At 43.6% G+C, this 27403-nt stretch overlaps 1 protein-coding gene across 2 annotated transcripts in view; it reads left to right on the top strand.

Moving 5' to 3' along the window:
* Positions 1-1721: 1721 nt before the first annotated feature.
* The window catches only part of NKAIN1 (sodium/potassium transporting ATPase interacting 1), a 41201-nt gene continuing 15519 nt past the window's right edge, over positions 1722-27403 (top strand). The window contains exon 1 of one of the 2 annotated variants that reach the window (XM_044286726.1): positions 1722-1965. In XM_044286726.1, coding sequence (XP_044142661.1) covers positions 1912-1965 — 54 coding nt within the window. In that variant the 5' untranslated portion in view covers positions 1722-1911. The remainder of the gene's footprint in view (positions 1966-27403) is intronic. The other variant, XM_044286727.1, reaches the window with a different exon arrangement.

Raw genomic sequence — 27403 nt, 5'->3', positions numbered from 1 at the left:
ATAGCTGAGTCTGCTGTCCTTGCTTATTGGAGGTCTGCTGGCATAGAGCAAGGTAACCTGCTCGTCCATAGAGGTAACAATTGTAGCAGACACTGTATATATGTGGGTTCTGCTCTCCTGGAATTTCGAGTAGAGTAGTTTCCCATCTAGACTGAGTTCACCTTGCCGTTGGGGATGTGCACAGATATTTTTGATCAATATATAGTTGCACAGCACCTCATGTTTATATGTATACTTAATGCGGCATTAGTTTATATACAGGTCATATACTTTATGTTTATAGACTCCTCCTTTTTAAATATGGCCACATGCACATGTGTCTTTATCTTGCAGGATGTGCTGATTAATTTTGTTTTTGTTCTTTCTTTTTGGCATATGCAGCCAACATTTTTATGGACAAGTTGGAAAGCTGAGTATAAATTATATATATGTAAAATAATTTAAGGCTAGTTGCACACTAGCGTTAGAGATTTGGCAGGCTGTTTCGGCAGGGAATAGCCTGCTGGACCTCTGCGGACTCTGGCATTGCTGGGGGTAAGGCTCCGTCTGGCCCCATTCACTATAATGGAGACCAGCGGATATCTGGCCACATTCTGGCAAATATACAGAGAATCAGCCGGAAGAAAACAGCATATTTGCCAGAATTTCGGGCTCCTCTATTTTTTATTATGAACACTGAGAAAAGTCCCACTGTCTATTGATTTATGAATGGTGGGCAACCCTGACTGTGCTTTCATGGTGAGGCATGTATAAGTTTAGATTCCCTAGGAGTGGGAACGTCTCATATGAAATATGGCAATCATCTAACTTCAGTGATTGCTGCTATAGGTCGTGTAACCAGGTATTAGATTGAAGGGGGCAGTTACTATCTTACATGGTGATGTAGAGGCTGAATAATTAGTTTGTTGTTCCACAATGCTTCAATAATTGAAAGACAATGTTTTGCGTTGACTCTGATCCCATATACCTAATATTACATGTCTGAAAACCGCTCATATAGTAGAAGGTGGCATCTAAATGTATACAACAGACTTGGTTAAGAGCTGGTTAAGGTTTATTGCAGACACAAAACTGGTAAAAGGTGAAAAGGGGTAAGAAAGAAGTCTCAGTCAGTGGTCTGAAAATAAGTGCCCCTTCTTTCTGATATAAAACAGAGGAAGGGAGAATAATAGACTAAACCGACCTTAATAGATGGCAGAAAAGCCTTATGAAAAAAAGGTCGGAGGTTACTGAGCCATTGCCATTGTATAGAACAAAGCAATTCATGGATAAGATCATATGCTGAGAGATCAGCTCATCCAATGCGATGCTGATGTGAATTTGGGAGAGAGGTGAAGGACCAATACTCATGTTCTGTATAATGCTGCACTCAATGCACTGAATGGATCTGCTTTTCTTCTGCAATGTAACAAAAGAGCTATTGCAGCTGGCACTCGTTCTCTTGTGGGTATTAAAAAGGGGGGTGGCAAATAGTGTTTTCTGGTCTGCACCCCCCTCTCTGGCTGTCGTTTACCTCCTCCTCCTCTCTCCACACCCAGGGACTGGCCAGGAAGGAGTGAATAGCATGCTCCCTACTATCCAGGAGCAGGGGAGGGTGAATCCTTATAGGGTGGGTGGGTGTGTGGCTTGTCCTCACTGACTGCCACTCCTATCCTCCCCCCTCTTATACACAAAACACACAATAGACCAACACAAAGAGGACATAAGGTTGATCGCTCCTCCTCTCCTATATGGCATGTAGATTTGTAGGGTGGCATTGCTAAACATGGTCCTGTAAGCCATCAGGCCTTTTCTTTACAGGGAAAATGACGAATATCCTAGGCTGAGGAGCTGACATTTGTAGGAATACGCTATCGGATCAGGATTGTCTACACCAAAGCCTGCTGTTTGTGGGATCGCAAGCTGTCCACTATGGGCAAATGTACTGGGAGATGTACCTTGGTTGGAATCTGCTGCCTGCAGCTGGTGAGTTAAAACAATAACCGGTTTGATGGGATTCTGGGAAACATTCACAATATTAACACATTATTCCTTAATTTATAATAATTATGCTACCCAAATGACTCCACATCATCCTATCATATCCATATTCCCATTGTAAGATTGCAAGCACTCTATATTCATCCTGTAAGGCAAAGTCTCCCTGTCATCATTCACATTTGCATTATAGACGCCTAGACTTTTATTAATATTTAGATTGATTTTAGACACATTCAATAAATACTTATGTTCTGAATGTACATGAATCCCTTTGTCACGTGTAAAATACTTGTCTTCAGACTGTATGCTATTTCTATTACTGTATATATGCTATAATGTGTCCACTGACAGAAATGGTTATTTTGCACAATGAAATGTGCATATTTAACCAATAAAAAAGATTTAATCTGTGTATATCAATTACAATATTTGTGATATCACAATAATGACTCTTGGCAGACGCCATCTAATATGCTATGCTAAGTTTGGAGTTTTATGCAGTGCCATTTGTTATAGAGTAGACTGTGCACTAACTTGTCTATATAGACTTTTATATGATTTTTCATGTGAAGTGGATTATTGCAGCTATTACAACCTATATAAAAATACATCTCCAGGTTGGACATATGAATCATGGGAGATTTGCAGTTTTGTGACCTGAAAATAAGGACAGATTATTTCATCCTACAGAAATGGGATGCATACAGTCCAGAACTTTATTATCAATGTCATGCACCTGCCTTGTTCAATTTATTAGTATCTGAGTTTGTTCTTCACCTGGCTTGTTGGCGCCCCCCTGACACTCAGGGCACATGCTCCATCAGCTTCTCTTAGTTACATCACCGGCCTAGTCAGATGGAAATCTTGGTCAGGCAATTGTTTGGGTCAACCATTTACACGTGGATGTTTTTTTCGAATGTGAACAATGTTAAAAAAGGTCTTTCCCATGTTGTAAGATAAAACCCAGCTCTTCCCTCAAAACCAGTGACAATGGCAGTCAAATGCTTTAGCAGATTTCTTTTTTTCAGATCTATTTTCAGTTTAATTCTAGCAAAATTAGTATTTTGTGAACCATGCCTATTCTTCCCAGCCAGATAAATGAATATATGTTGCAGAGCTTCAGCTAACATTTGAAGGCCACACAACCACACCAGTATTTTGGAGATGCCACCATGTATGGGACAACATGTCGGTTGGGTCAGGTTGATTCAACCAAATTGATACATACAATATGTGTTGAATAAATGTGTCCCAACATAGAATGGTGGCTTCCAGGGAGGACCGATATGTGGCAGATACCATTCCCTCTAAGATGTGTGGTAGCACAACTGCACAGCTCAGTAGCTATCCCTGATAATGGAATTTTCGGGCCGACTCTGTAAACTGTCCACAGTGCTCCTGAATTGCTCTGCCCAAATATACAGAGAACTGTGCAACTGTAGAGTTACAGGTGCACAGTTGTCACTATATCTTCCCTACACTCATCTATAGGACCATTGCAGGGATGAAACAGGAAGCAAAACCATCAGTGTTAATCCTCCTGTTACAACCAGGACTACACTGGAGCTTGGAGGGGTGAGTAACCACTGGACCCCAGGTATGCAACATAATGACATCAATGAAATGTGTGAGGGTGGCTTTAGACCTTATAGGCCTTGTATGTAACTAGTTATTTTTAACTAGTTCTTTTTAATGGTGGTAGCAGTGGATTTTGCATGTGAATTAAAGGGATTTTCCAAGATCTTCTGGACAGGTCATCAGTATCTGATCGGTGGGGTCCGACACCTTGGACACCCACTGATCAGCTGTTTGAGAATGCAGCAGTGCTCGCGGTATTGCTGCAGTCTTCTCGCAGCTTTCCCTAGGTCATGTGACATCACATTAATTGCTCACAAGGCATAGGTGCATTCACTTCAATACCAAGCACAGCCGCTATCAAATGGATGGCGCTGTGGTGAGCAGGGGAAAGGCTGCAGCGCTACTGCGAGTGCCGGTACCTTCTTAAACAGCTGAGGGTCCCAGGTGTTTTTTTTTTCTTCACATAAGCATACATTACACAATATATTAAAGGTGTTGTGCACCTTGGGGGTGGGGGGGGGGGGGGGCAGACCTGCAAAGGAAAGCATACTTACCTGCTTCCCAGCACTGGCTCCCTGCACCTCATCTCCCCAGCCTCAGCATATGCAAGGGAAGCAGGTCACCTCTGCAGCCAGCGATTGGCTGCAGCTGTGTCAAAACCGAAGTTTACATCCTGGGAGTGTAGCGGAGCAGCCGAGGCCAGGGAGAGAGGGAGCCAGGAGCCAGCGCAGGGAAGCAGGCAATTATGCTTCCCTTTGCTGGTCTGCCCAAGAGGTGAGGTTTTCAAAAAAACAAAAGGTGCACACGTCCTTTCGGGTACACAGTGTTGCTGTTTTTTTTGTTTTGTTTTTTTAATAATGGAAGTCTATGGCTTATTAATCCAAGTGTTAATATGTATATTTCATTTATTTGTTCAGTATACATTTGGATGTGTCTGAACAAAAAACTTGAGGACAAATTCTCATTTTCCCTTTATACTAGAAAACAGATTCACCAAATGCGATGCAACTTTATGTCAGCCTTTTATATAGATCAATAAAAAAAAATTATAGAGCTGGCGTAAATTTGCATCCATTATTTGGGAGCATACACTTTTGTTAAAGGTATATGTCTGAAATAAAAAGACACAGATGAGGTTTGGACCTATGTTAGTGATTTTTTTTGTCTCTTAGGGCTCATGCACAGGAATGTATTTTCTTTCCACATCCGTCCGTTTTTTTTTTAGGACACTATGCAGAACCATTCATTTCAATGGGTCCGCAAAAACAGTTACTCCTAGTGCATTCCTTTACCGTATGTCAGTTCTGCAAAAAGATAGGACATGCCCTATTATTGTCCCCATTATGGACAAGGATAGGACTATTAGATTATAGATAAGATAAGAGAGAAGATAAGATAGGCCTATTAGCAATTCTATTAGGCCCCTTTCACACGGGCGAGTTTTCCACGTGGGTGCAATGCGTGAGGTGAACGCATTGCACCCGCACTGAATCCAGACCCATTCACTTAAATGGGGCTGTGCAGATGAGCAGTGATTTTCACGAATCACTTGTGCGTTGCGTGAAAATCGCAGCATGTTCTATATTCTGCGTTTTTCATGCAACACAGGCCCCATAGAAATTAATGGGGCTGCGTGAAAATCGCAAGCATCCGCAAGCAAGTGCGTATGCAGTGCGATTTTCATGCATGGTTGCTAGGAAATGATAGGGATGACCAACCTTGGACCCCATTAAAGTAAATTTACTGTATTATTTCCCCTTCTAACATTGTTATAAGGGAAAATAATAGCATTCTTAATACAGAATGCTTAGTAAAATGTGCCTTAAGGGGTTAAAAAAATCAAATAAAATTAACTCACCTTATCCACTTGATCGCGCAGCCGGCATAGTCTTCTTTCAGGACCTACAAAAGGACCTTTGATTACGTAATCGCACTCACTACGCGGTGAGCATGGTGACGTCAGTGCAGGTCCTGCTGAATGAAGATAGAAGGATCTTCTGTCTTCATTCAGCAGGACCTGCGCTGACGTCACGTGGTGAGCGTGATTACATCATAAAAGGTCCTTTTGCAGGTCCTGAAAGAAGAAGAAAGAAGACGATACCGGCTGCGCGAACAAGTGGATGGGGTGAGTTAATTGTTTTTCTTTTTTAACCCCTCCAGCCCTATTGTACTATGCATTCTGTATTCAGAATGTTATTATTTCCCCTTATAACCATGATATAAGGGGAAATAATACAATCTACACAGCACCGACCCCAAACCCGAACTTCAGTGAAGAAGTTCGGGTCTGGGTAACACATTCAGTTTTTTATCATGCGCGCGCGCAAAACTCATTGCACCCGCACGATAAAAACTGAACAACGCAACGCAATCGTAGTCAAAACTGACTGAAATTGTGCGCGCGCTCGGGCGGGTTTCCCGCAATGCACACGCGACACATCCGGAGCAAATCCAGGACGCCCGTGTGAAAGAGGCCTTAGAGTCCAGCCGTTCGGTCATCCATATTTTTGGCAGATTTGTGTTTTGTGGACTGCAAAATACACGTGTGCATGAGCCCTAACATGTATAGTTGAGATAACAATGTACAGGTCTCTGTGATTCACAACTTGTATGTTGGGGTGCGCCTTACTGATTTCAGTTCAGAATGCATCATTTAATGTGCACCTAATACAATACTGTACTGGATGTTTAATGAAAGTAGCACACAATAAAGAAAACCATATTACTGGGGCTATTCAGCATTAAGGGGGCAGCAAGTTATAGAGCAGAAGGAGCTGAGCATATTGCTTTACAGTTTTGTGGGAAAAAGATCAGTATAGCCTGTATTTTAGTCATTAAATCCTTGCATATATTTTATGATTAGGAGTCCAGCGGGCGGTCCAATTTAGTAATAGTTACTTAGTGACACAATCTCATGTATGCAGAGATAGCTGTCAATCACTGATAGGACCCCTCGCTGGATTCCTAATCATAGAATGATCAGAGATTTTAAAGGGCTTGTCTTATCTTGACGTTACTAAGATGAGATGAGACACAGTCCCCGCTGCACTCCGCTGTTTCCTGGCCAGCAGGTGGTCGGGACTGTGTCTCATCGCTCCTTGGTACCAGTGAGATGAGACAAGCCCTTTACTGAATAAAATAAAATGTATACTGAATCTTTCCCCATAGCACTATATATCAATCTGCTCAGCTCCTCCTGCTCTATAACCTGCTGCCTGCAGCTCAGACTCCATATTCAACATGATAGGTTGATTTTAAGTGTATTGCATGTACAGATGCTAAAGGGGTTTTGCAGGACTTATTGATGACTTATCCTCGGTATTGGTCAGTATCAGATCAATGGGGGTCTAACACCCGATACTCCCGCAGATCCGCCAGTGTCGGAAACGATTCAGTGTATGGAGCAGAAGCAAAAGGCCCAGTACACTGTGTGGTTTCCATTGCTAGTGTATTTCAGCTCAGCGCTGCAGTATACTGGCACCAGCACTACACGGTGTACAAAGTGTTCTACTTCTGGATCCTTACACTGTGTGGTTTCCAGTGCTAGTGTATTTCAGCTCAGCTCAGCGCTGCAGTATACTGGCACCAGCACTACACGGTGTACAAAGTGTTCTACTTCTGGATCCTTACACTGTGTGGTTTCCAGTGCTAGTGTATTTCAGCTCAGCTCAGCGCTGCAGTATACTGGCACCAGCACTACACGGTGTACAAAGTGTTCTACTTCTGGATCCTTACACTGTGTGGTTTCCAGTGCTAGTGTATTTCAGCTCAGCTCAGCGCTGCAGTATACTGGCACCAGCACTACACGGTGTACAAAGCGTTCTGCTTCCGGCTCCTTACACTGTGTGGTTTCCAGTGCTAGTGTATTTCAGCTCAGCTCAGCGCTGCAGTATACTGGCACCAGCACTACACGGTGTACAAAGTGTTCTGCTTCTGGATCCTTACACTGTGTAGTTTCCAGTGCTAGTGTATTTCAGCTCAGCTCATCGCTGCAGTATACTGGCACCAGCACTACACAGTGTACAAAGCGTTCTGCTTCCGGATCCTTACACTGTGTGGTTTCCGGTGGTTCCCAAAACAGCTGATCAGTGGAGTGTCAGACCCCCTATGATTTGATATTCATCAATATCTATGTCCTGAAAACCCCAGTTAGCTGTAAAATAGTTGAGTTTACACTTAGACCTATGGATGGGACTAATACTGAATTAAATGGATTGTCCAAGTTTTTTAAAACCTTGCAAAAATTGTATAAAATAAAAAATATCCTATACACACGGGTTTCTTCCACGCCAACTCCTGCACCTCCTCCCGTTCTTAGTATACAAGACTGCAGCAATGACATTGAGGTATATGGCATGAGACTGCTGCAGTCAGTGGCATAACTAGACCTGACTGGGTCCCACAGATTTTTTTTGGATGAGGCCCCTACCTAGCAACCCCCTCATCTCGTGCAACCCTCACTCCTGTGGCTAGTCAAGATAACTCTCTCTGGGGCGGGCCCCTTCTGAGTTTAGGCCCCTGCTTCCACTATAGCTACTCCCCTGGCTGCAGCAGTCACATTCGTACACCTCAACGTCACTGCTACAGTCTTGTATCCAAACAACAGGAAGAGAAAGACCGGAGGTGCGGTGCTGAGAATGGCCTGGAACAAAAATAGGTGAGCATAGGATTATTTTTTATTTTATACATTTTACTTGTGAGAGGTATATTTTAAACAACTTGGGCAACCACTTTAAATAGAATTCCCTTTGTTCAAGGGGTATGTCCCTACACCGTGACACTGTTAGATCAATGCGAACAGTGTCCATGGTATGGTAAAGCCCAGTTCTCATTTTATTCCTACTTTTCTATGAAAAGATGCTCCAGAATTGTTTCATGGGAAATGCAAATATTTCCTAAAACAGGCCTGTTAGTAAAGATGACAGATCCTGTCGTCAACTGGTCTTGTGGTGTTACCAGTACAGGGATTTCGCTTCTGATTGGGATTGTCTGACAAGTTATTATGTATGGCGTTAGACCCTTGACGTCTGCCATTGGGGGAAAGAGGGATCAGAGATTTTAGATTTCAACATGGCCAATGCTTTATTTCTCTGTCAGATGCCATGTTTCTGATGCCTTATTCCCAAATATAGATGAGCGAATTCCATATCTTGAAATTTGTTCACACTTTGTTGGTGGTAAAAGCAGAATTGCGTTATGGATTCCGTTAACACGGACTATAACGCAATTCTATGACGGAATGCATAATGGCATAAAGGCATTCCATTATGCATTCCATCATAGAATTGCAATATGGTCCGTGGTAACGGAATCCATTGTTGGGAATGCAACAGCATGTAACATATACAGTATTGTGTATTGTTATCACTTGACCAGTAGATGGTGCTGTACATTAAGGTTACCAGTTGTGTATATCTGTAAAACTTGTTGGTTTCTCTCTCTTTCTCTCTCTCTCTCTCTCTCTTTATACCAAGATGGCTGTTGTTACAGTTTGTTAAAATGTTTTGTATATTTGGAACTTAATCCACACAAGTAAACCAAGTTCTGCCTCATCACAAGCTACTAGTGTCTTCTCTAATACATAACCAAGATCCATAACGGAATTCTGCTTTTACCACCAAAGGAAGCATGACGAATTTAATAACATGAAATTCGCTCATCTCTATTCCCAAAATTAGGCTTGTAATAATGTGTGAGAGAGATGACGTTTGTCCTTTATCATACAGACACTATTTTCAGACTTTATAACAATGTGGTTTTAACCTTTGTGGTTACTGCACTAGAAGTTCATCCTCTGAGTCTAGAATTAATGTGTGTCCAGTAAATAAAGTGGTAGAAATGCCACCTATTAAAGTCTGTAACCCTGCTTCTCATAAGGGGTGGGAGTCAGAAACCTTTCTGTATAGTCATTCACACTGATGACACCAACAGCAGAAGGTAAACAGGGTAGCTTATACTCTAAAATGTATAACATTGGGATCCACTAAGTGCATTTATAATACTGGTGTCTTCTCCTGCCTCAGGCAGCAGGTGACCTCTCATCCACTCCATAGATTCCAGCACTGGCAGCTGATTGGTTGGGGTATCGTGTGGCAGACCACCACCGATCTGATATCGTTGACCTATCCTGAAGATAGATAATCAGTATCTAAGTGCAATATATTATAGTAATGCTTTTCGTCATACTCATGATGACAGTCTTACATTTTATAAAGCCTTTGGCTTTCCCCCTTAACGCAAAAGATTTATGAAATATTCATTGTGCAGGGATGCTTGATTGAGTCGTTCTGGGAATTCTCATTCTATGTAATACTGACATCCCTAGTCTGTCTGTGACCTTAGGCCTTTGCATTCTCTTAAATTCCTTCTTCATTTCATGTCTGACCCGGAAATAACAGTGGTTAATTTCACTTTTAACAATGTGAAAATAAGCAAAGCAGTCCAGGTCACTGCCCCTCTCCTGGACACCCTCAAAGTGCACAGGGGATCCAGATAAAATCTCTTTATTCCATAAGATAAAGCATCAATCAGACCAGTATAGAAGTCTCCTTATTCATAAGATACCTTCCTACTTTACAGAAGCTCATTCAAATACAGATGTGTTGATGAGATGCTCAAGGACTCCACCTTGCGAGCGAGTAGCCCAGCAAACAAAATTCTGAAAAAACACACATAAAAACAAGACCCCTATAGATGACAGGAATTGCGACTAAATCGGAGCATGGTGACATAATTCTACAGTAATAAGCAGATACCATATCAATAAATCAAGAACCCTTGCATCAAAAACAAAAATCCAAAAGGATTCTCTGTTCAGGAGTTTCCTGGAGTGGTCACCTCTCCAAACAGGGTTGAAAACCTTTTCAATACCAAAGAAAAATTTGATGAAGAGACTATACCCATTATGGCATTCCCTAATATGTATAAAAAGCACTGGGCCCCATAGCAATTTTTTTTTTTATGGGCACCTCCCTCCCCCTGCAACTTCTTCACAACCCTCTTCTCCCATGCAACGCCCACTGCTGTGGCTAGTCAAGATCTTTCAGTCCAGGCCAGCAGCTGCTCCGTCCATATATATATATATATATATATATATATATCTACAGTACAGACCAAAAGTTTGGACACACCTTCTCATTCAAAGAGTTTTCTTTATTTTCATGACTATGAAAATTGTAGATTCACACTGAAGGCATCAAAACTATGAATTAACACATGTGGAATTATATACATAACAAAAAAGTTTTGAAACAACTGAAAATATGTCATATTCTAGGTTCTTCAAAGTAGCCACCTTTTGCTTTGATTACTGCTTTGCACACTCTTGGCATTCTCTTGATGAGCTTCAAGAGGTAATCACCTGAAATGGTTTTCACTTCACATGTGTGCCCTGTCAGGTTTAATAAGTGGGATTTCTTGCCTTATAAATGGGGTTGGAACCATCAGTTGCGTTGTGGAGAAGTCAGGTGGATACACAGCTGATAGTCCTACTGAATAGACTGTTAGAATTTGTATTATGGCAAGGAAAAAGCAGCTAAGTAAAGAAAAACGAGTGGCCATCGTTACTTTAAGAAATGAAGGTCAGTCAGTCCCAAAAATTGGGAAAACTTTGAAAGTGTCCCCAAGTGCAGTCACAAAAACCATCAAGCGCTACAAAGAAACTGGCTCACATGCGGACCGCCCCAGGAAAGGAAGACCAAGAGTTACCTCTGCTGTGGAGGATAAGTTCATCCGAGTCACCAGCCTCAGAAATCACAGGTTACCAGCAGCTCAGATTAGAGACCAGGTCAATGCCACACAGAGTTCTTGCTGCAGACACATCTCTAGAACAACTGTTAAGAGGAGACTGTGTGAATCAGGCCTTCATGGTAGAATATCTGCTAGGAAACCACTGCCAAGGACAGACAACAAGCAGAAGAGACTTGTTTGGGCTAAAGAACACAAGGAATGGGCATTAGACCAGTGGAAATCTGTGCTTTGGTCTGATGAGTCGAAATTTGAGATCTTTGGTTCCAACCACCGTGTCTTTGTGCGACGCAGAAAAGTTGAACGGATGGACTCTACATGCCTGGTTCCCACCGTGAAGCATGGAGGAGGAGGTGTGATGGTGTGGGGGTGCTCTGCTGGTGACACTGTTGGGGATTTATTCAAAATTGAAGGCATACTGAACCAGCATGGCTACCACAGTATCTTGCAGCGGCATGCTATTCCATCCGGTTTGCGTTTAGTTGGACCATCATTTATTTTTCAACAGGACAATGACCCCAAACACACCTCCAGGCTGTGTAAGGGCTATTTGACCATGAAGGAGAGTGATGGGGTGCTGCGCCTGATGACCTGGCCTCCATAGTCACCGGACCTGAACCCAATCGAGATGGTTTGGGGTGAGCTGGACCGCAGAGTGAAGGCAAAAGGGCCAACAAGTGCTAAGCATCTCTGGGAACTCCTTCAAGACTTCAAGACTGTTGGAAGACCATTTCAGGTGACTACCTCTTGAAGCTCATCAAGAGAATGCCAAGAGTGTGCAAAGCAGTAATCAAAGCAAAAGGTGGCTACTTTGAAAAACCTAGAATATGACATATTTTCAGTTGTTTCACACTTTTTTGTTATGTATATAATTCCTTATGTGTTAATTCATAGTTTTGATGCCTTCAGTGAGAATCTACAATTTTCATAGTCATGAAAATAAAGAAAACTCTTTGAATGAGAAGGTGTGTCCAAACTTTTGGTCTGTACTGTATATATATATATATATATATATATATATATATATATATATGTATAATGTCCATATATGTATATAATGTTATTTTATAATACCGTTGAGGGGACCTTGACAATAAAAATCTTTTAGTCTCCTCCTGGGTGGGCCCCTTCTGAGTTCTGGCCCCAAAGCGGCTGCTTCCCCTGCAGCCCCACTCCAGATAAAAAGCATTGATACATTTACCATATTTTTATGTTTAAATGTATCACTTTTTAAATGTATCTAGTATAGTATATAGTCCCTTAAAGAGGTTGTCCCACAAAAAATATTCTACAGTTTTCAAACCAGCACCTGGATTTGAATACTTTTGTAATTGTATGTAATAAATTTTTTAGCATAGTCACTGAGTTATTCAATAAAATGTATCTGTATAGCGCCACCTGCTGTTTTTTATTTATTTCTTTGACCTGCTCACTGAGATGGCCGCACATGGTCAGTTTCAACCTTTAACTGCCTCTTGAGCTTTGATAGGTAGATCTGAGACACACCCCCTGAGCTGCAGCAGAAAGGACACCCCCCTTGAGCTGTCAGCTTGATATAAATCTAGCAGAGCAATGAATGGGGAGATCTCTGGATCCATGTGAGGTACAGGGCTGGTTCTAGCTTTGTTAGAAAGAGGTTGTCATGTACTATATGATCTCTGATTTTCATTTTTTACATTAGTCATGGGATAACCTCTTTAAGAATCCTTCAAGCCCTAGATTAGAGCCCTTGTTTTTACATTTACCCTATTTAACTTAGCATGCAATATATCCCTGTAAATCCCTTTTTAATTACCCCGTTATTCCTATACAATCAATTACCTTCATGTAATATGACGACAAATATTGGTAATGAGGTCCTCACCATATGGCTACATGCACACGACCGTGCCGTTTTTTGCGGTCCGCCAACCGCGGATGCGCAAAAAACGGAAGCCGCCCGTGTGCCTTCCACAATTTGCGGAACGGCCGGCCATTGATTTAACTGCCTATTCTTGTCCGTTTTGCGGACAAGAATAGGGCATGTTATATTTTTTTTGCGGGGCTGCGGAACGGAGCAACGGATGCGGACAGCACACGGAGTGCTGTCCGCATCTTTTGCGGCCCCATTGAAGTTAACAACGGCCGTGTGCATGAGGCCTAAAGCTCAGGATTTGCAGGGAATTTCCGGTTCCTACATGGAGAAGCAGCTGGCTATTAGGCCCCTTTCACACGAGCGAGTTTTCCGCGTGGGTGCAATGTGTGATGTTTTTTTCACGCATCAGTTCTGTGTTGTGTGAAAAACGCAGCATGTTCTATATTCTGCGTTTTTCATGCAGCCCCGGCCCCATAGAAGTGAATGGGGCTTCAGTGAAAAACGCATTGCATCCGGAAGCAAGTGCGGATGCAATGCGTTTTTCACTGATGGTTGCTAGGAGATGTTGTTTGTAGACCTTCAGATTTTTATCACGTGCTTGAAAAACGTATCAAAACGCACTGCACCCACGCGGAAAAAACTAAACAACTGAACGGAATCGCAGACAAAACCGACTGAACTTGCTTGTAAAATGGTGCGAGTTTCACTGAACGCATCCGGACCTAATCCGTCACGCTCGTGTGAAAGAGGCCTATGGGTATATGTATTGCTAAATAAACTCCACATAATAATTTACAGAAGGGTCTACTATGTCATGAAGGGAGGATTTATTGCATAGGGAATGTACCGGGCATTATATAAACAGTCTTTACTGCATAGGAGTATTTATGTGGCATTTTAAGGCTTCAATGTCACTTAGTTTTCAGAGATATTTACTACTACATCAGTGTCTAAAATAGAAACAAACACACAGGGCCAGATTTATCATTAGCTCAGGTCAGAATAATGGAGTGAAAAAGTCCCACATTTTTTCTGCTCTGCACTATGCTCACCAGTTTTCTGAAAGTGGGCGTGTTTTCTTATGTATATTAATCTCTAGACAGATTTACTATTGGGACTATTTAAAAAGTCGCAAAAAAGTCGCAATTTCACTCCAGTGAGGACCATGCTTATCTTATGAGACCTTTTAATAGAACATGCGACTTTTTCATGAAAACATGCGACTTTATCGTAAAGACATGCGACTTTTGCAAAGCTGCTTCCTGACGGATAAACTGCTACCGTTAAACCACATTTATTCCAGTCTTAAAGAGCCGATCATAAATCTGACTTTAGCCATATGTTAAAGTGGAGTGAGCTGTCAGAGTAATGATAAATCTTGCCCTGTACAATGTTTAGCTTTATTCCTGTTAATAAGCCAAGAAGAGAAAGAATGAAAGAACCAGTAAAGGCAAGTAAAGCAAATGCCAGAAAAGCCCTGCTCTGGGTGGGATGGCATATAAAATATAAATGGTGAGACGCTAGTGTGCACAGCATGAAAAGAACAATCATTTGGAGGAAGTAAGTGACATTGCTGACATTTGCTTGCATCGCTCCTGAGTAAAATGATATAGTGGTACCTATATATATAGAAATATAGGTCATTTTAATGTAATATAAAGCGCCGGTTATTTCATTTTAACGACGCCACAGTGGTTGCAACATCTGCATGGAGTCTATATGTTCTCCCTGTGTTTCCTCCGACATACAGGGCCGTCTTTAATATTGATTGGACCCTGGGCAAAAATGTACTTGGGCCCCCTGGATCCCGCCTTCCCACACCTTAGCAGGCAATCACGCCCTCCACCACAACACACACACAAAATCCACACACCTGGTAGGGTCCAGTGAATGACTGTAAATACTTCCAGTTCTGAAGACTCCAGCGGCTCAGGATCAGTGTTCTGGGCACAGGCTGGAAGTGGGCACCGCTCTACAGGAAGGAGACCAGGGCTCGGCTCACCCTAGTGTTACAGTGCACCCCAGCACCCCACAGTATGCAGTATAGCACCCTATAGTATACAGCACCACACAGTATGCAGTATAGCACCCTATAGTATACAGAACCACACAGTATGCAGTATAGCACCCCACACTATACAGTACCCCACAGTATATAGTAGAGCAGTATAGCAGCCCACAGTATACAACACCTCACAGTATACAACACCTCACAGTATACAACACCTCACTGTATACAGCACCTCACTGTATACAGCACCCCAAACTATACACTATACAGCCCCCCACACTATACAGTACAGCAGTATAGCACTCCACACTATACCGCACCCACAGTATACAGACCCACACAGTATACAGTACAGCAGTATAGCACTCCACACTATACAGCACCCACAGTATACAGACCCCCACAGTATACAGTACAGTAGTATAGCACTCCACAATATACAGCCCCCCACACTATACAGCCCCCCCCCACAGTATACAGGCCCCCACACAGTATACAGGCCCCCACACAGTATACAGCCCCCCACAGTATACAGCCCCCCACACAGTATACAGGCCACCACACAGTATACAGGCCACCACACAGTATACAGCCCACCACGGTATACAGCCCACCACGGTATACAGCCCCACCACACAGTATACAGCCCACCACACAGTATAAGGCCCCCCCACAGTATAGAGGCCCCCACACAGTATACACCCCCCACACAGTATACAGACCCCCCTACACAGTATACAGCCCACCACACAGTATAAGGCCCCCACACAGTATACAGCCCCCCACAGTATACAGGCCCCCACACAATATACAGCATCCCACTATACAGTAGTTTACAGTATATTAACATAACAGCCCCTGTCACCTTTTTCTGATGTAATCTTCACACAAAAAAGCTTCACAGTTAACTTCTGCAACACTCCTGATAGGACCTGTGGCTGTGATGACCTCATAGCCATGTGACCAGTAATTGCTAGGTTACTGGTTACATGGTGATGATGTCATTAAGGTCCTAGATCACAACGTTAAAGTACACAGACAGCTTGACACCCGGGGCAGTAGCTAGCAGGGCTCAAGAGGGCCCCCCAGGAGCAACTGTGCCTGGGGCAGCTGCCCCTTTTGCCCCTTGGTAAAGACGGCCCTGCCGACATAAATAAAAAAAATACAGATAGAAAATCAGCCCCAGGGTGTGTGAGCCCAGGAACTGGTGTGATTGATGAAAATATACTTGTATAGTGCTGCAGTATATGTTGGTGATGTATAAACAAGGGAAATAACTCAATAGAAGTTCAATAAATGTCAGCAGAAAGAGGTTTTAGAAACACTCCTTTCAAAACGTATACATTTTCAACATGCAGCCTGCAGAACAGAGTGCTGCGAGGAGAATGGAAGTGGCACTGATAGGAGTGAAAGTGGTCCACGGTGGACTCTGGTGGTCCCTGGGGCCATGCAGCAGTCAATAGAGGGCACACCCTTTCTTCCCTCAGGACACATGCTGGTATCGGGAGGCTCCTGCATGGTGTTAGGTGGGGTGCCCTTGATGTTAGGTAGATGAGTGCAAGGCAAGGCTCCCTTGGGATGCTTGTGGGGCAGTGAAGGTGGTGAATGCAATAATAATAAAAGGCAATAGAGGCCAGTTTTGGTAAACTGGTAGCTTAGGCAGTTCATAACACAGGCAATGATAATATCCAGTTCAGTCTCTCCAAGATACATACACAAAACTTCCAAAGCTGAACATGGGATAACTGGCAGTGAAATGGCGGACTCTGAGTTTCCCTTTTTTACATCCAGACTACTTTAAAAATCAACCAGAGGGGTGCACGTTCACAATATGTACTACAATTCCCACAGCGGGGTGTAATAAAAATTTTATTCTCTGCCCTGTTAGAAAGGTACATTATGTAAACTGTAGTGAAGGTAATGTTCTTACCAACAACTGTATTTTTAAGTTATCCCCTCACTTCTGATCCTCAGCTGTGTCAGGTGACTGAAAATGTAACTCTCCAAATAACACAGCATCTTATATGTGGACAGGAAGTCAGTCGCTTTATGTATTTCTATAGGAGCCTCAATGTCAGTCTTATAGGAATGAGAAGTAACTGACTACCTGTCCTGTGTCAGTTGGAGATCAGAGTGTCGATCACATGACACAGCTAAGGATCGGAAGGGAGGATATAACTCACAAATACAGTCGCTGGTAAGATGTTTCACCTTCATTACAATTTACATCATGTACCTTTCTAATGGGCCAAAGAAAAAAGATTTTGTGGAGTGCTTCTTTAACATTAACAATGAACTTTAATCCATTAGTAGCAAACTCATTTTTATTTTATTTTTTTGCAGTCTCCCTCGGGAGTACTGCACATTGTGCTATGCCTTGTACAGGGCCAGAGTCTTGACACAGCTATTCAGGGAAAAACAAAGTGATAATCCCTGTTTCATGCAGCTCCTCCCAGGCCATAACATGATATATCTATTTTGCCCAGAGTGGGACCAATTTCACCATCAGAATGCAAGATTGACTCTAATGTTCATGTTTTTGTGCATGGGGGAAAAAGTGGTTGTCAGAAGCCTCTGGTACCATTAACCCTGGTTTCACACCTAGGCGTTTCTCAAACGCACGTTTCTATGCGCGTTTTTGTCGCGCGTTTTTATGCGCGTTTTTTTTAATAGTGAACGCGCGTTTGACGCGCGTTTGGGTGATTGACAGCAATGTTGTCCAAAGAGTCTATGGCCCAAACGCGCGTCAAACGCGCCAAAAAAAGCTCCTGTACTTGTTTGAGCGTCGGGCGTTTTACAGCGCGATCGTACGCGCTGTAAAACGCCCAGGTGAGAACCATTCCCATAGGGAATCATTGGTTCTTGCCTGTTGTGCGTTTTACAGCGCGTAGGAACGCGCTGTAAAACGCTCAGGTGTGAACCCAGCGTAAAGGGAATCTGTCCCCTAGTTTTACCCTATAGAGCTGCAGACATGCAGGGATAGATCTCCGCTAGCATGTCCACAATATACCTGTCCCATAGCTCTGTGTGGTTTTATTTAATTAAAAAAATGATTTTATAGATATGTAGATTAGCCAAGTAAGGTGCCCAAGGCGTGGTTACTTACAATTAAGGAGCCCAGCCACATATCTATAAAATCATTTTTTAAACGAAATAAAACCACACAGAGCTATGGGACAAGTATATTGCGGACATGCTAGCGGAGATCTATCCTTGCATGTCTGCAGCTCTATAGGGTAAAACTAGGTGACAGATTCCCTTTAAGGTAGCACTCCAGAAAATGTTATTTTGGCTTATATAGTGCAGCATAGACTATTATTGAAAAATAATGTTGGGGATCTTGTTATGTCTGGTGAATATCAGTTTTAATTCCTTTGCTATGTACAGGTAGTCTGCCATATTGATTCTTCCTTCAACTCTGATATTGTTCCCCTAATGCATCCTATATTTCCAACCTAAAGGATGCAAGTGATTAGCAGCATAGCACTTCTGTACCCCTAATTCCCTCTGCAGTCCCAGTATATTCTATGTGTTTAGCTTCAGCCTGTCTCCCTTGCCATCTGCTTGTGATAGGATTCTACTTGTCAGCTCTTAAAATAAGGAGGCAGAGGAGAGAAGTGGGACGCTGCGTCTAAGGCCTCTTGCACACGAATGTGTGCACCCCATGGCCGTGCTGCGGCCTGCAAATTGTGGGCCGCAATGCACGAACACCCATTGTGGGGCAGCCTAATTTACTTTAATGGGTCTGCGATCCGTCCGGTCCGCAAAAAGATAGGACATGTTCTATCTTTTTGCGGAACGGAAGTACGGGACGAAACCCCACAAGAGCACTCTGTAGTGTTTCCATAGGGTTCCGCACCATTCTGCATCTCTGGATTTGCGGACACATTGAAGTCAATGGGTCCGCATCCATCATGCGGAATGCACACGGAACGGTGCCCGTGTATTGCGGATCCGCAAATGCGGTCTGCAATATGGCCACAGAGCGCACACTTATAGAAATACAGTGAAGATTATACATACAGCACACACAGATAGTACAGACATTTAGGGACCTTTTACACAGGATGATGATCAGGAACTTTCATCTGCCCAATCATTACTCCATTCAAACTTGCTGCTTATGATCCAACAAATGAGCCAACGCCATTATTTCATGCACCATTATAAATGCTTATTTGTCAGCAGAAGGCTGCTCCGTGTAAACAGGGCATGTACTGCTGACAACAATGAAAACTGGGGAAAAACAATATAACCAATTATTAATCCCCATACTGAAGCTATGTGCCACACATAAATGCAGGTAACACGCGTCAATGAATATGCTGTTATTAACTGGTATCTGCAGCTGATTATTATATAGACTCACTATATTATTGCACTCCTGGTTTCATAGATAGGGCAGACATTATATCTTCAGTAGCACTCTATGTATGCAGTAAAGACTAGAGTGTATGGTGTTTTAGGTCATGTAAAGAGGGTATGTGACATAGATTGGCCCCATTGAAGTGAATGGAGCTGAGCCACAATACCAAGCACAGCCTTTATACACTGCACAGTGCTTGGTAAGCTGAGAGAAGCCTGCGGCGCTACTGCGCACGACACGTGCTTTCTCAAACAGCTGATCCAAAGGATAAGTCATAAACTGTTCGAAAACCCCTTTATTGGGGTTCTGTTTGGTTTCTTGTATGTGTTAGGATCAGATGTGTTAGGATCAGATTTACAAACATCTCCTGTGAGGTTTATTTTTTTGGGCTGGTGGACATGGACTCTGAAGATTATTTGGGGTGGGTCTGGATTCAAGTAGGGGCCCATACATTCTAGAGACAACCATGGTGGCCCATGCTGAAGAACAAGGAGGCTGGAGCTTGGTGAGGAGGAGAGGTGTCTCAGCACCCCCAGGAACGATTTGTAAGTTATGCACTCCTGCATTTCACAGTAAGTCCTGCATAGGACTGCTGTTTACATAGGACAGTAAGCTCTGAACTCTTGGTCAGATTAGCTATCATATGACACAGCTGGCCAAAATCTATGGATGTGATTGAGCTGGAAAGAAAAATGGACACTGCTAAAATAATGCTGGTGAGTACAGTATATGCAAAAGAAAATCCTGAAGTGTTCCTTAAGCTTAAAATAATATACTTGGACAGGACTGATACAGACAAAACACAAACTATATATGATCACCTTAACTCTAATTATATCTGCATTTTCATTTTAATGTGCTAACAGGATTGGGTAAAAAGCGCAAAATGCCAATGTGTGTCACATTGTTATGTATATCAATTACTTAGTTGCCAATTGTCCCCATTTTGCTGGGCTGACCAACAAATTTGGGCTGTCCCTGGCCAAAAATAATTGGGGTTAACAATAACCTTGCCCATAAGTGGGCATTTCTGGGTGGTGTCAATGTCCCTGAATTTACCAGCTTAAATGTTACTAAGTATGCAGTTAGAGGGGAGCTGTTTGTGGTAAAACCGATCTTGTAGAGCTATAGCTACAAATTTACCTCCTAAATGCATATACAGTAGTTGCTTCAAGGTTCACTCTGGAATACAAAAGATGATAAGTTGTACTTTATGATGTGGCAGTGTCAATAAATAAAGTTTTTTTTTTAAAGTGTAAGATCAGGGGTGGTACTGGTACAAGATGAGTAAAGGCTGTCCTAGCCACTGCTATGCCTTTGTATGGCTTGGATGAAGACATTTTGTTTTTTCCCCTCTGAATCTTAATTCTATAATAACACATCACACCAATAGGCAGTGGCGTTAGAGCTTAGAGCCCCAGCACCCCCTTTCCCCCCTGCTGGCAGCAGCTCACCTAGGTCAGGTACACCCCACTTTCGCTGGTTGGCTGACCGAGACACCAAATGCTGTTCAATTTCTTCTGGTGACCGCTTCTTCATTTGGTCATCGTGTTCTGACTTGTGCGGTGGAGTCACATAGTTGACGTCCATCAAGCTCCGCCCTGCCACCGCTGATGTCCCTTCACGTCCTTCACTGAGCTTGCCGACCAACCCAAGCGGTAACGGTGGGGGGTTTGGGTAGTAAACAGACCGCTGACGTGGGGGGGGGGGGGATAAGCAGACAGATTGCCGACGGGGCACGAGGGGGGGGGGGGGCGTTTTTTTTTTCTAGCAGTCAGATCGCTTACCGGGCAGTGGCGGATCCAGAGCCTGGTCTCGGGAGGGGCACTTCCAGATTATTTTCTGTCCTCCGCCAAAAAACAAAAGAGCTTATAGAACAGACTACACAGTGTAGAGGTATACTGTATATTGTGTGGCACAGTGTATGCTATATGTGTGTAACAAACATATTTCACATGAAAACTTACAGTTACTTGGCTTGGCCCTTGGGGATCTCGGACATCACTTCAACACTTTGGATGGGGGCTCTGTGGAGCTGATGTGTTTTATCCTAATGAGAAAAATTTCATAATAAGGATTTGGAGAAGGGGCAGAGGGGTCACAGTGCAGGGAGAGGCTGGTGCTGCTACTAGGGGGTCATACCATGGGGGAGTAATAAGCCCACCATAATGCCCCCCCCCCCCCAGTAGAAATAATTCTCCTTATAATGTGACAGTGCAAAAAATACCCCCTTGTAATGCCCCCAGTTGAGCTAATATCCCTATAGTGCTCCCATAATGTGCCAGTAAAAAATACCCCTATATAGTGCCCCCAGTAAATGCCCCATACTGCTCCTCTCCCCCCTTCCTCCTAGTGCCCCCATAATGTACCAGTATAAAATACCCATTCTTGGTGCCCCCCGGAGATGACCCCATAGTACTCTTCTCCCCCCTTCCCCACAGTACCCACCATAATGTGTCCCAGTATAAAGAGCACCCCCCCATCATGTGCCAGTAACAAGAGCACCCCTATCATGTGCCAGTAATAAGAGAACCCCCCATCATGTGCCAGTAATGAGAGCCCCCCCATCATTTGGCAGTAACAATAGCGCCTCCATCATGTGGCAGTAACAAGAGCCCCCCCCATCATGTACCAGTAACAAGAGCCCTCCATCATGTGCCAGTAACAAGAGCACCCCCCATCATGTGGCAGTAACAAGAGCCCCCCCATCATGTGGCAGTAACAAGAGCCCCCCCCCCATCATGTACCAGTAACAAGAGCCCCCCACATCATTTGGCAGTAACATGAGCCCCCCACATCATGTGCCAGTAACAAGAGCCCCCCACATTATATGCCATTAAAAGTATTGTACATATAAAAAAAAATATTGTTATACTTACCTCCATGTCAGCGAAGCGATGCAGGCCTCTTCCGACCTGTGTCCCGCGCTGTACGGAGGAACAGGGAAGGGACACGCCTCTTCCTCCCCTGCCCCGCCGCAGCATCCATCTGTATCGCTGTCCTGAGGACGGCCATACAGATGACTTTGGAGATGAGCGCTTCCACAATGGAAGCGCTCATCTCCCTGTGCCCTTATGCTGCCACCAGACTGGTGTCACCCGCTGCACCCCCCACACTCCCCTTTTGCAACACCACTGCTAATAGGGTTCAGATACTTTATTCATATCTGCATAAAAAAGACTAATGCAGATTACTATTTATTTTACTGCTTTTATAATTCTGCCCTATTAGGTCTTTAATAGCCTAAACATACATCTGTGACATTATTGGCTCAGGCTCCAGCGCTATCCCTCCTCTATATCCCTCATGTAGGGGTGTGGAGTGGTTATGGTCCACTGTTTTCTGGTACTTCTTGGAGCAAAGACACGACCTCAGGAGGTTATGAATAAATCCTTTATTGTTCGCATATATGACAACGACTTTCGGAGTTGTAGACACTCGTTTCTCAAATCTGAATTCAAACAACGAACACGAACAATAAAGGATTTATTCATAACCTCCTGAGGTCATGTCTTAGCACCAAGAAGCACCAAAAAACAGTGGACCATAACCACTTCTCACCCCTACATTGTTTCTCCATTGCTGCTCCAGAGGACTGGCAACCCTACAAACGTGAAGCGAATTGTACTGGCAGCAACGACCACCTTATAATTATAACTAAATGCCTACACTAGTGTTGTGCCTATGCATGCACAACACGAAAAGATGAGTACAACTGATTATATTTACTCTCTCAGTCATCCACAACGAAACTATTACTGAGCGCCTCTCCCTTTTCTGCCACAATTGCTATATCCCTCATGGCTGCTATGGATAAGCACAAGCTCTGCACATGTACCACAGGATGGCAGTGCATAGAGAAATGAATTAAAGATTTTGTCTCACTTCAGAAAATTACATTTTTTTTATGTAGAGAAAGTTAATACAAAGCAATTACTAATGTATTGTCTCCTTTGCATTGCATTATACACTTCTCGTTTCCATGGTTACGACCTTGCAATCCAGCAGCGGTGGACGTGCTTGCACAATATAGGCAAAAGCACAGGCCTGCCTCGTTGCTGCGACCTAGGGAGTGCCCATAGTCCAGCACTTTTTTCTATAGTGTGCAAGCACGGCCACTGCTGCTGGATTACAGGGTGGTCATAATCATCAAAACGAGCAGTGTAAAATGCAATGGAAAAAATGAATTTCATAATTTAGTGTCTTATATTAAAGGGGTTATCCCATCTTAGACAATGGGGGCATATCGCAAGGATATGCCCCTATTGTCTGATATGTGCGGGTCCCAGCGGTGGAGCAGAGAAAGTGGAGGAGAACGGAGCAGAGAAAGTGGAGGAGGGCGCACTGCGCATGCGCAGCCGCCCTCCGTTCATTTCTATGGAGCCGCCGAAAATATCCGAGCGCTGGCTCGGCTATTTCCGTCGGCCCCATATAAAATAATGGGAGCGTTGGCCGCGCATGTGCGGTGCGCTCCCATTCACTTCAATGGGAGAGGCGGGGAGCTGTGCCTGGTGGTGGTCGGACCCTGGGAAACCCGGGGTCCTCCAGCCACAACTCTCCCCGGCTCCGTTCTTGTTGTAGGTGCGGGTCCCAGAGGTGGGACCCGCACCTATCAGACAATAGGGGCATATCCTTGCGATATGCCCCTATTGTCTAAGATGGGATAACCCCTTTAACTTTGTCTACATGGTAAATGCCATTTGCTGATGGGAGACAACCCCTTTAATCTAGCAAGGTATATAATAATGTTACTACTGAGAAAAAGTAGTACCTGCCACACATATACAGAGCCAAATGTATATCATTAGGTGTTGGGGGAGGGGAGAGATGTATGCTTGAATCAATAAATATATTTATTATTTAATATTTTAAGATGATTTGTGAAGTCATGAAGTGCATGACTTCTTTACAATTTTACAAATATAGAAATATCTTTGTTCCAATTGGCATTAAGGAATTATCACAGCCACAACCATGTGTTAATGGGCAGTGGACCCACTGTACAAACCAAGCAATTTAACTTTGAGCTAGTCCTAAGGGCATTATCCTGGTGCTCCCCTGATTTTCACCCTTTAGCCCTTTGCAGGTATCTGGCCTTCGCTGCAGGTGACCCATCAGGCTGCTACCTCTTGGAATAGTTCTGGTGTAGTTGACAGCTGACCCATATGGGTTAGGGACACCAATGCGTAGAACCAAGGGGTTAGGCAATACTCATAGTCAGTAAATAGACAGAGGTCAGGCATGCTATGCCTTGAAATAATATTGGATGTAATGTGACACAAAGTGTTCAAAATGAATGAATAAAACTACAACCTTTAATATCATTGTGGTGTGCCATAGATTTTCTCTTACAAACCACGAGATCAGGCAGGACTTCATGTCCCTGATGTCTTTCTGCAGTACCTCGAGTAGGGGGGGGAAATTAGTGTGGAACGTCCGTGACGTGGGGTAGGTTAACTGGATTCCTAAGTATGATATACTTTCTCTTTGCCAATCTAGAGGGAACCGGTCTTTGAGCTGCAACAGCTGAGCTCTGGGACTTAACTAAGTTCAGTTTGTAGTAGGAGATTCGGCCAAAGGTGTCTAATAGGCTAAATACTCTTTGAAGGGAGGTCCTAGTGTTGGTACAAATGACAATAATGTCATCCGCAAAGAGTGCAAGCTTGTGCTCTTTAGGTCCCACTGTGATGCCCGATATATCCGGGTCCCGAGGGATTAATTCTGCCACGGGTTCAATAGATAGCACAAAAAACAAGGGGGATAGCTGGCACCCTTGACTAGGGCCATTTGTCAGGGAAAAGGTAGTAGATAGAGCCCCGTTGGTAAAAACTTTGGCACAGGGGTTAGAATATAGTGCAGAAATGGCAGAGTAAATCGGGCCAGTTAACCCGAATTTCTGTAACACAGAGAAGGCATAAGGCCAGTTAATTTGATCAAACACCTTCTCGGCGTCCAGAGTCAGGAATGTAGTCGGGGTACCTGAGGTTTCTGCAAGTTGCAGAAGTGACAGAAGTCTCCTGGTGTTATCCGGAGCCTGTCTTCCCGATACAAAACCAGTCTGATCTATCGAAATCAATGAGTGGATGATTGACAAGAGTCTGTTCGCTAGAATCTTTGCATAGATTTTAACATCACAATTCAGTAGTGAAATTGGCCAGTAACTGGTAGTCTGTAAGGACGCTTTACCTGGCTTCGGGTTAGTCACTATCAGTGCTTCCAGCATTTCTGGTGAAAAGGAGCCTGATTCCATTGCTGTAGAATACACAAGAAGGAGATGAGATGTTAATGAAAAGAGGGCTATACTTTTTGTAGTATAGGGAAGAAAATCCGTCGGGACCCGGAGCCTTATTAAGAGGGAGCGAGCGGATCACCACCATTATTTCCTCAGGAAATATTGGCTTGTTAAGGGTTTCCAATTGATCTGGAAGCAGCTGGGGGAGGTTAATCTTATCCAGGAAGGAGTTTATGTCCAGTTGAGTGGGCTGGGCAGTATTCCGATCCTCACCTAAATTGTATAGGCGGCAATAGTAGTCTCGGAAAGCGTTGGCTATATCTCTAGGGGCAGAAACTGGGTTCCCTGTTGTGGGGTGATGGAGACATTGTATCCTCGATTTTAATGTTAGGGACTTGAGCCGTTTCGCTAGGAGCACTCCAAATTTGTTATCTTGTGCATAGTATTGGAATTTGAGGGATTTCTCTTACGTATACATGAAGAGGTTTCTCAAATGCAACCTTGCTCTAGAGAGCTCTGTCAAGTGAGTCTCAGAGAGGGTCTGTTTCTTCAATGACTCAAGCTTTTGGATGGTTTGCATAGTGTTCTGGATGTCTTTATCCCTTTGCTTGCGCCATAAACTACTCTGTTTAATGAGAACTCCCCGCATGTATGCCTTATGACAGTTCCATAAAGTAAAGAGCTGAACCTCTGGGGTGTTATTCATAATAAAAAAAAATCCTTAAGGGAAGTCTCCACTTCCCTGCTGAAAGACGGCATGGATAGGAAGTAAGTATTGAGTCTCCACACATAGTCCTAAATTCTAGAGGGGGATTCAGATAATGTCAACATAATTGGAACATGGTATGACCACTGGATAGATCCAATTTGTACAGTGGAGGTCCTGTCTATAAGGGATCTGCCCACCCAAAACATGTATATTTGAGAGTAGGTTTTATGGACCCCAGAGTAGAAGGTGTCATCCTTTTCATTAACATGCAGGAGACGCCATATGTCATACAGATCATGGGCCCATGCCAATTTCGCCACCAAGATCCTGCAGGATGAAGGGCCCGCAGTAGAGTCTAGGGAGGCGTTACAGATGGCATTAAAGTCACCACAGATCACCATGTTGCCCTTCTGCACTTTTTGCAGTTTACAAAGGCAGGCGCCGAAGGAAGCGTTCCATGTGCGAGTTGGGCGCGTAGACATTCACTAGGGTATATTCAGTATTATTGATGAGACAATGTACAATTATGTATCTGCTATGTTGGTCAATCCAGGTTTGGTATATCTGGACTGCCACTGAAGATAATCACTCCTCTCTTTTTCTTAGGAAAGTATGAGTGAATGATAAGAGGGTAGACCCTGTGGTGGAGCTTGGGTGGGTTGGAGGATGAGATATGCGTCTCCTACAAACAAGCAATATCACAGTTTTGGGATTTCAGTTCCTGCCACATTACAGACTGCTTAAAAGGGCTATTCAGTCCCCTCACATTTAAAGAGAGCCACTTAAGTACCATATTTAGTTACAAAAAAGAAACATGAATATAAGCTGGCACAAGATCTCACAGTTTGAGGGGGCTGTCTAGCTACATCAGCAGGTCTGGCATGGTAAGGACACTCACTTGAACACATGTCTACATAAAGAGCAGC

This window comes from Bufo gargarizans, chromosome 3, assembly GCF_014858855.1.
Source record: "Bufo gargarizans isolate SCDJY-AF-19 chromosome 3, ASM1485885v1, whole genome shotgun sequence".
In the NCBI taxonomy this organism is placed as follows: Eukaryota; Metazoa; Chordata; class Amphibia; order Anura; family Bufonidae; genus Bufo; species Bufo gargarizans.
This window is presented reverse-complemented; position numbering and strand designations above follow the sequence as displayed.